This window comes from Sus scrofa, chromosome 1 (genome assembly GCF_000003025.6).
Source record: "Sus scrofa isolate TJ Tabasco breed Duroc chromosome 1, Sscrofa11.1, whole genome shotgun sequence".
NCBI classification, from domain to species: domain Eukaryota; kingdom Metazoa; phylum Chordata; class Mammalia; order Artiodactyla; family Suidae; genus Sus; species Sus scrofa.
The window spans coordinates 8,585,838-8,599,076 of NC_010443.5; the positions used below are offsets into that span (position 1 = coordinate 8,585,838).

General features: G+C 54.0%; 1 protein-coding gene across 1 annotated transcript in view; it reads right to left on the reverse strand.

Annotated features, from left to right (window-relative positions):
- Positions 1 to 13,239, reverse strand: part of TMEM181 (transmembrane protein 181) — a 77,607-nt gene that overhangs the window by 21,086 nt on the left and 43,282 nt on the right. Inside the window, 6 exon segments of the mRNA XM_021074745.1 lie at positions 596 to 636; positions 639 to 705; positions 4,094 to 4,215; positions 6,452 to 6,542; positions 8,626 to 8,681; positions 12,120 to 12,223. Of these exon segments, the coding sequence (XP_020930404.1) occupies positions 596 to 636; positions 639 to 705; positions 4,094 to 4,215; positions 6,452 to 6,542; positions 8,626 to 8,681; positions 12,120 to 12,223 (481 nt within the window).

A 13,239-nucleotide genomic window follows, 5' to 3' on the forward strand; every position in this document is an offset into this window, starting at 1 on the left:
AGACAGAAAGCAGATCCACGGTTGCCGGGGGCTGGAGAAAGATAACAGGCTCCTCTTGTGGTACGTGAATTGTACCTCAATAAAGCGTGGCTCAGAAAAGCACCCACTTCGCTTCACAGCTGCGTGGGTGGCTATTTTACGCTAAGGAGATGGAGGTGTGACAATGAGAAACTGCTCACAGTGGCGCCAGGATCTGAACCCACGTTCCTATGCACCGCGCTGACTGTTGTGACTCCCCACGAGTGGCAGGAGCAGGGCTGGGCCGGGGGCAGGGTCCCCTCACCAGCGGCCTGGCAGGTGTGAAGGCCACTCCCAGGTCTGGAAGAGGGAGGCCTGCCTTCCTGGGAGGGGGCAGCTGACAACGTCTCCTCTGCCTTCCACCTGGAAGGCTCCTCGCTCTCCTAAACCTCAGGACAGAATGGATTGCCAATTCTGGAAACTTCTTTAAGCTCTTTTGGTTCCACATACATAAGAAACCGTACATGTCTTTCGCTGTCCAAAATCACAAGATGCCGTGCTGTATTCAGTCATTCCCCAAAGAACGGGAGCTGAACTGATGAGCCAGGGAACCACTGCGGTCGGCCGGAATACGTACGGTGAAATTCACGTCCTTGATGGGCAGCTTCAGGTGTTCCAACCCACAAGCACCGTATACTGGGTGTAATTCAGGTAGCCGAGGTGAGCCACGATAATTTCCGCACATTTCTGCAAATACACAAGGGAGATCTGTGTCTTTCACACAAGCAAGACTCGCTCCCCCACCTACTGACTCGTGAAGATGATCCGAACACGTCATCTCCAAGGAAGCAGCCAGAAGCCCAGAAAAACTCAGGGGCTGGCCAAAAACCATTCTTAGAAAGAACCAAGTGGATATTTTGGAAATAAATAACACATGATTAACAGTCATTAGCGCCTTTCCACTTCATTATGATTCAAAATAGTATGTCAGCTGCATAAAAAAGTGAGTTAACACATCACAAACCTGACATCCTCACAGACACACCAGTGCGGGGAGGGAGGGGCACAGAGGCTGAGGCACAACCAATCAGACCCTCCGCCTAACGCCCCCCTCGGCCCCCAGAGTGGGTTCCTACTCTTCCTTTCTCCGCTGGCCTCTGGTTCCCAGCCCGAGCCCCACGAGCTCTGGTGGAAGGTCAGGACCGCCTCCAAAGCCAAGGCCTGAGAACGGAGCGGCCAGGCTCGGCAGGTGCATGGTGCGCATGCCCACTGGCCACGGAGCCCCTTTCTTCCATCCTTCAGGACGAGGAATCAGGTCCGCCTGGGCCGCCCCACTTCTGAGAGGTAGGAGGGAAGCCCACCTCCAGACGTGGAGGTGGATATGTTTCCAGGGGCCGGCCAGCACGCCCTCAGCCCTCACAGGCTGACAAGGAGCAACCAAGGCCATCCTGCGACACTTGCAGAGCCATGGCTCTGAGCAGGGCAGTCACCCTGGTGATCAAAGGCTCTCCGGGCCAGGAGCATCTGAGGCCAGGTGGACAAACAGAGCTGAGTGTCACACGCGGAGCCTTAAAAGCATAGGAGGGCAGTCGGTGCGCGAGGGTGCCGATCCAAGGGACAGGAAGTGGGCAGAGAGGTGAGCGTGTGGCGAGGGACAACTGGTCATGACGCTCAGGCCCACAGGCTGCCCGGAGAGGGACAGGGGCTCTGGTGACCCCTGGCCCTGCTCTCCCAGGCCCAGACCCAAGTCAAGTGAGCTGCAGTTCCTCTTCTACCCATTCAATCAGCCTCCCTCAGCTGCACTGGCCCCCTGCCCTCAGGGCACGTGAACTGGGCCCTTGGTCTCTACAAATCCACATCTACCTTTCGTCCCTGGCAGCCGGTCACAGGGGGGAACGAGGAGGGAGGGCCGCGGAGGACCCCCGGGATTGGGAGCCAATAGGTTTATGTTAGTAAACAGATTCGTGGCTGCAAGATAAGCACTGCTCACAAGTTCTGTCTGGATTTTCAGGGGATGTTTTAATTAACAAAAGAGTTGTATCTCAGGCTATACACAACCTAAAGTTTAAAAAAAACCCACAATGAAAGCACCTGAGGATGTGGGGCCCCACATTCAGCCATGGTTTGGGCAGCAGTTAGGGTGCCCCTCAGATAACTCCCCCGAGGGCGGACCGCAGCTCCCTCACCTGCAGCTGGACGCCCTGCTCCCTACGGGGGCTAAGCTTCCTCTTTACGTCCAAAAAAAAAAAAATTACATGAAAGGGGACCAATATCTCCGCCCCATAAAAACTGTCTTTTTTGAAGTCGGGGCCACACTCCTTGTGGATCCGTGAGAAACAAGCAGAGCGGGGGGGGGGGGGAGAACAGATCACAAGGTGGCAGTGCAAACTGAAGTAAGGCCACCAGCGGGGGACGGAGAACCACGGCGACACACGAAGGTCAAGCTGTGCGGCAGGGCAGACGCTCCCGAGACGCAACAGCGCAGACAAGCGGCCTCACGGGCAGCCAGGCCTAGGAGGTGGGGTGACCCCTCAGCCAGTTGGCTCAAGACGCCCCCGGGTTTAAAACAGGAAGGCCTGCATCTGGGAAAGGCCTCGGTCCGGGCAAAGCCAGAAGATCAGTCATGCTGGCCTCAGGATAACGTCACCAACCACCTGTTTGTTACCTGCTCAGCAGAACCAGCAACACCAGGTGCCGAAAGTCCAGCTGAGGCTGGACGCCAGGCCTGAGCTGCTCGGGGATGAAGGAGGCTGCTCCGTGCAGCAGTCCCCTCAGACCCCGTGCCCGTTTACTCAGCAGAACTAACGGAGCACCCACAGTCCACACGTGTGGCGGGGCGGGGGGCCCAGGGAACCTCGCGCTGGCACAGCGGCATCTGCTCTCACTTTCCCATCCACCTCGGTCCCCATCACTGCCCCCGACGTCCACTTTACGGAGGAAAACACACTTCGGAAACGGGCCCAGCCCAGCTCACAACGGGGATGAAGGGAGGAGGCGGGAGGGCCCGGTCCATCCTGGTGCCTCCCCAGGCGCCACCGCCCAGGTCCACCCGACAGGCCTGGGGCAGAGCCCTGGGCCAGGTCAGAATGCAGACACTGCAGTGACTGCCAAGCAGGCGGCAGCATCATCACAGCCCTCTGTGACCCAGTCCCCTTGGCCACGGCCCCGACCCACTCAGGATCTTCTGGCAGACGTCACACCGAGCAAGCGGGGCCAGTGGCCAGCCTCTGCACGGGAATCCCTCCTACCTGGGCTTTCCTGCCAGGAAAGCTGCCCAGTGTTCCACTGGTACCAACCAGGGGCGGGTGTGGGGGTGTCAAGGGCATAAGCTTCAAAACAGAAGAGCTGGGCTGGAGGCCTGGCCATCACTCCGACCTGTGGCATCCTGGGCAAGTGTCCTGGCCTCTCCGAGCCTCAGGTTCTCCTTTAAGCTCCAGCTCTCATGACAGTTCCCACCCAAGGGGCTGCTCCAGGACTGAGCAAGTCCACGCATGGAAGCACCTGGCCCACAGGCACCTCCTACCCTACAATGGAGCACATGCTCCCTGGGGGCTCCCATGGCCCGTTCGGTCCTGCTTGGCCTCCCCGATAGAGCTGGGATCCGGCTGACTCTTCGGGGTCTGATGAAAGATGGGGCTCATGAAGCCTAGAGTGAGGGCTCCTCTGCCCTGTGGACCAGCCGGTCTCCCACCCCCAGCCACGCGCTGCACCCTGGGGGAGACACTCAAATGAGCAGGCCACACTTCCTAAGAGGCCCGGGGCCCAGCGCCTCGGTCGAATCAGGGCGTTGATCCCACAGCTGGGACAACCCAAGGCTCCAGCAACCAAGACAGGCCCGGGGACAGTGGCAGCCGTCACGTGAGATGGGCAGCCCATCGCGGTCACACGCGGACACGCAGGCAGCAGGTCCCCCTGAGGGTAAAACAGGCCCAGGCTGTGTGTACATGTACATGTGAGTGTGCTTGTGCGCGTGTGTGTGTGTGCACGCACATGTGTGTGCTTACGGGAATTAAAGGTGTCGGTGTAGACAGGTGGGTTTTCCATGCCATCCGTGGTGGGACTCAAGTTTTTAACCTAGTGAGCAGCTCTGGAGGAGCGCGGCAAGATGAACCGGCCCGGACGTGCACACACTCACCTCTGCACACGTGAGGGTCCTGGTCCGATTGTGAACCTTGTTGTGAACGAACACGGTGGTTCCGTCCTGAGCCACGCCGTCGACTTTAACGGTCATGGGGAAGCTCGTCTGAATAGACGTTTCTACAAAAGCAAGAATCCAGCGTCGGAGACCACACGAGGCCGCCCCGCCTGCAGAAGCACTTGCCTGGCTCCGTGACGCCAGAGGGTCCTGGGACGCATCCACCTTAGCACAGAGGCAAAGCTCAGCCTTGCCAGAGTCAAGCCCTTCCAGGAGGTTCTGCTTCTGACCCGCCACCGAGTTCCATTTCACAAAAGGGCCAATAGTTCACGGCTAATAAAGTTTTATTTTTTAATTTTCCACATAGATTTTTGTTTAGGGGGGCCCACATGACCAGTGTGGTAGCATACGGAAGTTCCCAGGCCAGGGATCAAGCCTGCATCGCCGCTGTAACCTGAGCCACAGCAGCAACAACTCCGATCTGTAACCCACTGAGTCATCAAAGAATTCCTCCACTTACATTTTTAATTTAATTTTATTCTAAAATATAAAATTAGGAGTTCCTGTCATGGCTCAACAGAAACGAATCTGACTAGCATCCATGAGGACGCAAGTCTGATCCCTCGTCTTGCTCGGTGGGTTAACAATCCAGCGTGGCCATGATGTGTGGTGTAGGTCACAGACACGGCTTGGACCCTGCACTGCTGTGGCTGTGGTGTAGGCTGGTGGTCGTAGCTCCAATTGACCCCTACTCTGGGACCCTCCATATGCGGTGGGTGCAGCCCTGAAAAGACAAAAAAAAAAATTAAATTCTTTTCTGACTGTATACTTATTATTTTTCTGATTATATATGCTCATCATTAAAAAAAAGGAAAGAATAAAAAAATACAAAGATGGCATTAAATACTTATCATCCCACCAGCTAGAGAAATTATAATCTCATGTTCACGCCCATCCTTCCAGACTGCTTTCTAGACACACACATACACAGGGATATCGGATTAGTCATGCCTCTTTTTTTTCTTTTTCTTTTAGGGCCACACCTGTGGCATGTGGAAGATCCTAGGCTAGGGATTGAATCAGAGCTACCACCGCCGGCCTACACCACAGCCACAGCAACACGGAATCCGAGCCTCGTCTGTGACCTACACCACAGTTCGGCAAGGCCGGATCCTTAACCCACTGAGTGAGGTCCTCATGGATCCTAGTCAGATTCTTTACCTACTGATCCACAACGGGAACTCCTATTCTTGCTTTTAAAAATGTTACAACAAGGAGCTCATTTTTTTGTAAGGTGCATTTTTTGCATTTCTCTTGCTGCGGTCACTGGGTTATCTTTTCAGATTCTTTCAACCAAAGCACCTCATCTGAATCACAGAAAATGTTGCAGAGTATCTTCTCGGGGAGGGAGCCTGACCAGGGCTCGTCGTTATAAATGGCGGTGCTTCTGGCAGGGCTTCTCAGCCTCAGCGCCACTGGTATCTTGAGGCCGGGAACTCTTTGCCGCAGGGGATGTGACCTGCGCACTGTAGGGTGTCTAGAGCAGTATCTCTGGCCTCCACCCACTGGATACCACAGGCACACCCCGGTCCAGGCTGTGACAGCCAAAATGTCACCAAGTCTCCAACGTTTTCAGTGTCCCTGGGGGATGGAACCACTGCCTTGGGGCACCAGGACTTAGTTCTCTCCCAGAACCCCACTGGAAAGGGCTGCAGCTTCAGCCACCGAGCTAAGCTGACCAGAACCTTCTGAGCACTGACCGGTACCCTGAAGGATGACCAGTGTGGCTGAGAGCTGCAGCCTCACTTACTCTGGAGGATATTTAAGGGGCTTCCAATCTGCTGTTATTAAAAGGAATAATCACCATCTTTACACTGTCTTGGAACACTTGCTACAAGATTTTAAAGCTCTTTCAACCTAGAAAAAAAATTTTTTTGTTGTTTTTTTAGGGCTGCGCCCGTAGCATATGAAGGTTACCAGACCAGGGGTCATTGTCGAACTACAGCCACAGGTCTACACGACAGCCACAGCAATGCGGGATCCAAGCCTTGTCTGTGACACAGCTCACGGCAACTCTGGATCCTTAACCCACTGAGCGAGGCCAGGGATGGTACCTGAGTCCTCATGGATACCAGTCGGGTTCGTTAACTGCTGGGCCACGACAGGAACTCCTAAAACTTGCTTGTTTTTTTGGCTGTGCCTGTGGCATACAGAAGTTCCCAGGCCAGAGATCAAACCCAAAACACAGCAGTGACAAACGCCCAATCCTTAACTGCTGGACCATCAGGGAACTCCTCAGCCTTTAAAATACGGTGCTGTTTACAAAGAAGAATCATTTTAAAAAGTCAGGCTTCATACCTTTTGATTGATCCAGCTCGACAACACATGTCAGCCACAGTTGCTGATTATATGTAGACAGTGGATTGGAAAGCATTTGAATTGGCTTTAGCTGAGGCAAAGAGGAAAAAAAAGTTAAGTAATTCAGGTGATCTTTTCAATTGAGTCTACCAAATGCGTCACCTCAACATACAAAACTTACATTGATGAAAAAGAAAGGGTGGACTGTTAGCTCTGAGATAGCAACATGCAATTTCCCTTTCAATAACACAAGTGAAATTCCGCCTCCCAAAGAGAAAGGACTGGCTTTTGCTGCAGTTCACCTCTGACTCTCAAGAAAACTTCTAAGCAGGTGGCTCCCCCCACCTACAGCCTTGGGGACAACATGCCTACTTAAATACCAGGAAAAGGCCACCTTGGAGAAAAAAACTTAAACTGCATATGATGAGACATATAATAAGGTAACATAGGACACCGAGAAATATTTTCATATGCACAGGATTCATTTTTTTAGTGTCAATATCCCAGACATGTCACCAATATCTATTATTTTCAGCTTTGACGCACCTAGAGAGAAAAATTGGAGGGGACCTCGCTGATGTTTCTGCAGTCTGTTGAAACACACTATACTGGTGTCTAACGGCTATGGATACAGGAGTTGTCCTCAGAGCCCATGCTTAGTTCCAAAGACAAGCATTATCTGATTAGTTATGTAGTTTTTGTGTTGTAGGGTAGTTTTTGTGTTTTAATGCTTCTGGCAGCCTCAGTGACACTCCCTGCGGCCAGAGACTTGCCCCAAAGCCACCAAGACGCTGAAACCTGTCAGAGGAGGACCTGTAGCCTTCCCGGGGCAAAGACCATCTTTTAGAAACCAGTCAGTTCAGTGGGATGTCTGCTTTTTTCAGTGTTAAAAAAGGACTTACATCCTGAGACAGAAATTTTAAAAGACCAAATGTGGTCAGGGAATCCCATGGCAGCACCTCTTCAAATAGAGCCTCAGTCTGAGAGGTTAAAAAAAAAAAAAAAAAAACGATGAGAAACTAAACGGGGAACCCTCTCAAACTAGCAGTGGCAAAAAGAAGAATTAAAAGGTAAGTTTTCAGACATTTTTCCCCTTGTGCCTTTTTGAGCACTGTCGTGGAAACCAAGCAGGGGGCTGGGAGAACCAAGCCTAACAATCAGACTGAAGTCACGCGTGTTATGACGCCGGGAGAACGCAGAAGGCTGGCTGCGTTCGCTGACAGATGAAGACTATGTTTGATGGGCAGAAAAAAAGTCTAGTTGTTTGGGCTCTCAGAAGTGAGCCCTTGTTAAAGAATACCAAAATTCTTCAACTGGAGGGACCTTTAGTTTTTCTCTAAAGATGAAGAACCAAGGCACATTTAGGGAAAAAAAAAAAAAGAAAGAAAGGAAAAACAAAAAAGAAACAGGATTTTTCATTTACAGGGAGTTCATGCAAGAAATGCCAAATAATCATAAGAAGTGTTACGTTTGAGGAGTTCGCATCGTGGCTCAGTGGTTAATGAACCTGACTAGGAACCATGAGGTTGCGGGTTCAATTCCTGGCCTTGCTCAGTGGGTTAAGGATCCGGCACTGCTGTGAGCTGTGGTGTGGGTTGCAGACGCGGCTCGGATCCTGCGTTGCTGTGGCCTGGCGTAGGCTGGTGGCTACGGCTCTGATTAGACTCCTAGCCTGGGAACCTCCATATGCCGCGGGAATGACCCTAGAAAAGGCAAAAAGACAAAAAAAAAAAAAAAAAAGAAAGAAAGAAAAAGAACTGTTATGTTTGAAACCTGATGTGGCGCCCACGTCTTAAACATGGGCAAACATAACAAGAAAGAGGCAGACACCTCAGCGAGGGTCACGAGGACTTATAATCGAACACGCTGCACGGGAAGACTCAGGATGAGGAACCAGCCTCTGGAAACAAGCGGCTGCCCCTCAGCGGCCTCAGCGGCAGCACCATCGTCCCTTCTCAGCACCGAGGTAACGACTGCAGCAGCAAAGTCATTTTAGCAAAAAACAAGGACCAAAGGCCGGCAGCTGACAGTGGAGTGAGAAACGTACGTTGCCTGAGAAGCGAGCTGCAGGGAGGGGCGGCGGGGTCCGACCTTAATGACCCACCAAGCAGGACCACTTCTCGGCGACCGTAAATGCACAGGCCCCACCAACCGCCACTTAGATCCAGTCTTACCTTTTTGCTATTATTTAGTGAAAAATTAGCTGCAGAAGTCTGGATCACTTTGGGCCCTAAAGTGTAACAGAGAAAGAAAAAAGCAGGTTATAACTAAACTGATGACCGATGTATCGATTTTTTTCAAATGCCACCAAAGACTCATACATCATACGGAGGTGGTTCTTTTTCCTGGTCTGTCTCTGTAAGTTACACACACACACACACACGCGTGTAAAATATATCATACATACAAACAGACACAGTTTCCACTCTGCTGCGCTGGCATGACCTCCCAGCACAGTGAACACAACATGAGCCCACACAACGCAGTCCACGTGAACACACCCTGTCCCCTGCGCTCCGTGAGGGCTCTCGCCACAGTGCATGGATGCAAGAAAACACTAATGAGACAGACACTGTCTACATACTTTGTAAAGTACAAAGATTTCTGCTAAAAAAAAATCAAGACACGTTTATCTAATCATCCAATTAATCCTTCCAAAGATATTAAGTTGAGGATATTAAAAAAAGCATTATATATACTAATATATATTCAAGGCTTTTCCAATAGCAATAGATACACCGGCTTCACAGAACCTTTCACTGTTAATATTTCAGAGCTTTGGTCTTAGAAGTGGTCAGAGGAAACACTGTGGACCCCCCCCCGCCCCGCCCCGCAGCTTCTGAGGCCAGAGCTCTGGGCTGCCTTGGTGGCCACGCCCAGCCCGCTGCCAGCCCCCCACCTGGAGGAGGGGACACAGGGCAGAGCGGAGACGACTCTGCGGCGGAAGGAGGCAGGAATCCAGAGGCTTATTTCAAACAGATTCACAATCTGGTTCACGCCTGCCCCGGGAAGCAAGACAGCCTGGTTTCTCGGGAAGAATTAAGAGCTGGGAGCCAGGAAAGGCGAGACTCAAGTCTCAGCTAACAGGCTTTCTGCATCTCCATTTCCTCATCTGCAAAACGAGGCAACTAACCCAGTGGTCCCTCAGGCACCCTAACTCTGAAATCCTAACAGCCTTACTACGTAAAGTCACTGGGGGCAGAGGACTTGTGCAGTGATTCTGTGTCAACTCAACTGGGCCACACGGTGTCCAAATATTTGGCTAAGCATGATTCCAGGTGTGTCTGGGAGGGTGTTTCTGGGTGAGTTCACCATTTCAATCAGTAGTGAGTAAAGCAGCCGCCCTCCTAATGCGGCCGGGCCACAACCAAACCCCAGAACAAACTGCTCTGAACTGAGCAAAAGGCTGAGGAAGGGGGTGTCTGCTCTCTTCACCCAGACTCTGTCCTCAAGCTCAGACATGAGCCTTCACCTGTCTTCAGACGCAGGACTTAGACCAGCGGCTCTCCTGGGCTTCCAGCTTGAGACTGCAGATAGTGGAACCTTCCAGAACCAGAACCATGTGGGCCAACTCTTTATAATAAGAATTTGCTCTTTCATCTCCTCCCCCATAATAGAAAAATCTCTCTCTCCTTCTCGCTCTGTATACAATATATACACACGTATGTGGATGGATGGATGGCTGGATGTGTATATATATTTATCTGCTGTTGGCTCCGTTTCCCTGGAGAACCCCAGCAGAGTTTGGTACTGAGAGTAGTTCCAGAGGAACAGCCTGTTAAGGATGAGTTTTCAGTTTTGGTTCTGGGGTTTCTGGAACTGGTTCTCTAATCTGATTAAAATGCGGATGACTACATGTCTACTAGTAAAGAGAACACTGAGAGTCCGTGAAAATATGCAAAACATCTCCATTAGACAGTCCTAATCAACCATGTATGAGAAGCAAGGAGCTAAGCGACTCTGTTTATGATACTTGAGAACATTCTTGGAAAAGTAACAAATATAATGAGGCTGGCTGGGGGCTCCTAACATCGCTGGACAAAGTGGGGCAAGAAAAGGGTGAGCTCAGGGATTTGAGTTCCCAGCTCAGGTGCCGGCCTGGATGTCTGCGGTGATGGAGAGCCTAGCTTCCTGTGGCCACAGGGCTGGGACGGCTGACAACCTGTCCTGGGACGTGCGGGAAGATCCCGATGAAGAGGGGATGCTGAGCTGCTAAATTCATTCCAGGTGGCAGCCGTCCTCCCACCTCCTTCTGAGGGATCGGCCCTGCACCGCGAGGGAAGCGGTGACGGCCTCGCCGGGGCGGCCGCCCTGCAGGACCCACCCCGGCCCCCTTCGCTTCCCGACCTACAACTCAACTCAAGCCCGTAGGCCCCAGGGGTGAGGCACGTGACCATGAGGACACGGGCCACAGGCCAAAAGAACCCGGGTTTTCTGATTTATGCAGAAACCCAGGAAGCACACGTGAGAACGGATGAGAAGGCTGTGGGGATGACAGCAGAAGGAACATAAAGCTGTGTCAGGCCAAATTCACAGACACGGGCTCACTAAACAGACTCTGCACTAAAGCTGTAGCTCAGGGGATCAGAAAGGCTACATGGACTTCACTCACCAAGGCCACCTGGCCACGGCCACCACCGAGGGCACGACCTGCCACCTGCAGAGACCAACACTAGGCCCGACGCTGCACCATCCCAGGTACCTGGGGCCAGCTGACGACGCTGGACCCCTTCCACCGTGTCCTGACTCTGCAGACACTCGGGTATGGCACCGCCTTCCCTGCACCCAGTGCTCCTGTCAGAACGCCCTGCGGGCGCCTTCTCCACGGTCAAGGTATTCGGCCAGCACTGCTGCTCACCAGGGGCCCCCTTCACAGCACAGAGCTGCAGCCACGGGCCCGGGGTCACACAGGGCACTGTCTCACCACAGTCCCCCCATCCTGGGCAGCTGCTCTGATGGGATGGTGGAATGGCCTTTAGGAGACTCCGTTCAGCACCAGCTGGGGGGCGAGAGCCTGCAGGGCTGGGGTGGGCTTCTCGAGGAAGCCGTATGTGCTCTGACTCGGCGTCCCATACACGGTCCAGGAATCAAGGGGTGGAAATGGCTGTGGCACCACTATCACCCCAGGTGACCCACAAAACATCAACCCCTGTCCCCGTGATCCTGTGCTCCGCTGGCCTATGCGTGTTAATTCCAGAGACAGAAAGGCTCCCACCCAGAGACACGGCAGTGATTCCACCCAACTGGAAGCTGACGTGGCCACCCGGGCACTTTGGGCCTCGTGCCTCGGAATCACCAGGAAAGAAGGGGGCTGCCGTGCTGGCTGGGAGGCTGCCTCCGCCCAAGGGGAAAGTGAACTCGACTCCACTTTCCTGGAGCAAAGGAAGGAGGCACACGTAAGGACATCACTTAGGACCGGTCTCTCGGATCAGCCAGCACGTCCTGATGGCCCAGGCGGGTCCCGGAGCACAACAGGCGCCTCCCACCGCAGGTACATGGTCAGGGCTGCCGGGGCTCCAGGCCGAGTGCAGACTCTGGCTGCTGTCACCCTCCGCGATGGGCCGTTGCGGGGTGAGGGCGAGTGGGTGCGGCTGGGCTGGGCTGGGCTGGGCTGCACGGGCTGCACGCGGCCACTGTGAGTGACGCGACGGCCAGGACCGCTCCTCACCTCTGATCCCGACGAACACGGTCAGGCCGAAACAGACGAAGAAGACGACGAACACGAGGACAAAGTGGCGCTTGGAGAGCGTGTACAGCCGCATGGGCGCCAGCCTGTGGGGAGAAGCCAGGGTGAGGGGGGCAGGGAGCCCCGACAGTGACAGTACCACGCAGGCCGCATCGGGCCTCCCCCGCCGTGAGCCCGCATCTCAGAGGGGGACCTAGTGTCAAACCAGGTGAGTCGCCTGACAAAACCATCTAAACAACCTCAGTGACTACGGCCGGGGTGGGTGCCATTCCGGTATGTTCTGGTCCACCAGCAGGCGCCAGGCGAACCCCACTCCTTGTGGCAGAATGTGCTGCGGCTTCAATGCCCACCTGCAGCACATGGCACCAGGTCGCAGAAGTGGGGGCTGAGCCCCTCTATCCCCCACCTTCAGCAGCCAGAGCAGAGACCAAGCGCCAGCAGGCCGCCAGCTTCTCAGGCACAGACACGTAGCTCGCACTGCTGGCGGCCACCGTCGAGCCCGGCTGGGGGCTCCAGGCACCACCAGGGGCACATGTTCTGTCTGATCTCCCCGCCAGCCCCCAGCTCTGTGGCTCCTGCTGAGGGCACCCCACACCTTGAGAGCCCTCATGTCCGTCACCCATCCTGGTAAAGCTCAGCCTGGCCTTCACTGTGGGGTCTGCTTTTGATGCCACTGAGCAAGCCGCCCAGTTTTCTGTGACTTACACCAACCTGAAAGCAGTTCAGAGGATCTGTCTACACCCACCTCACCAGCTCACTTTCTGCTTTGGTCAGAAGGAAAGGGTGCTGGGGTAGGTGTCACTGCTTTTAGAATTCCCTGCATCGGGGCCCGGCAAACAAGGAGACACCTGTGACAGGCCAGATAAAGGCTTGAGGTGTGGCAGGCCACCGGGCTCGGGCTCCCGTCCTCGATGCTGCCCTGCAGGCGGCCCCAGAGAGGCGGTACCGCAGGCACAGGACCGAGCTCCACTTCCACTGATACACAGGGAGGCGGCCGCCCCGATACCCACGACCCCAGAGCGACGAGAGCCAGTGAGCCTTTCTCGGCCTCGCCTCTTACGTGCTCTTCACTGCCCAGCGCTTCCTGGTCTGGTCGGGAGCC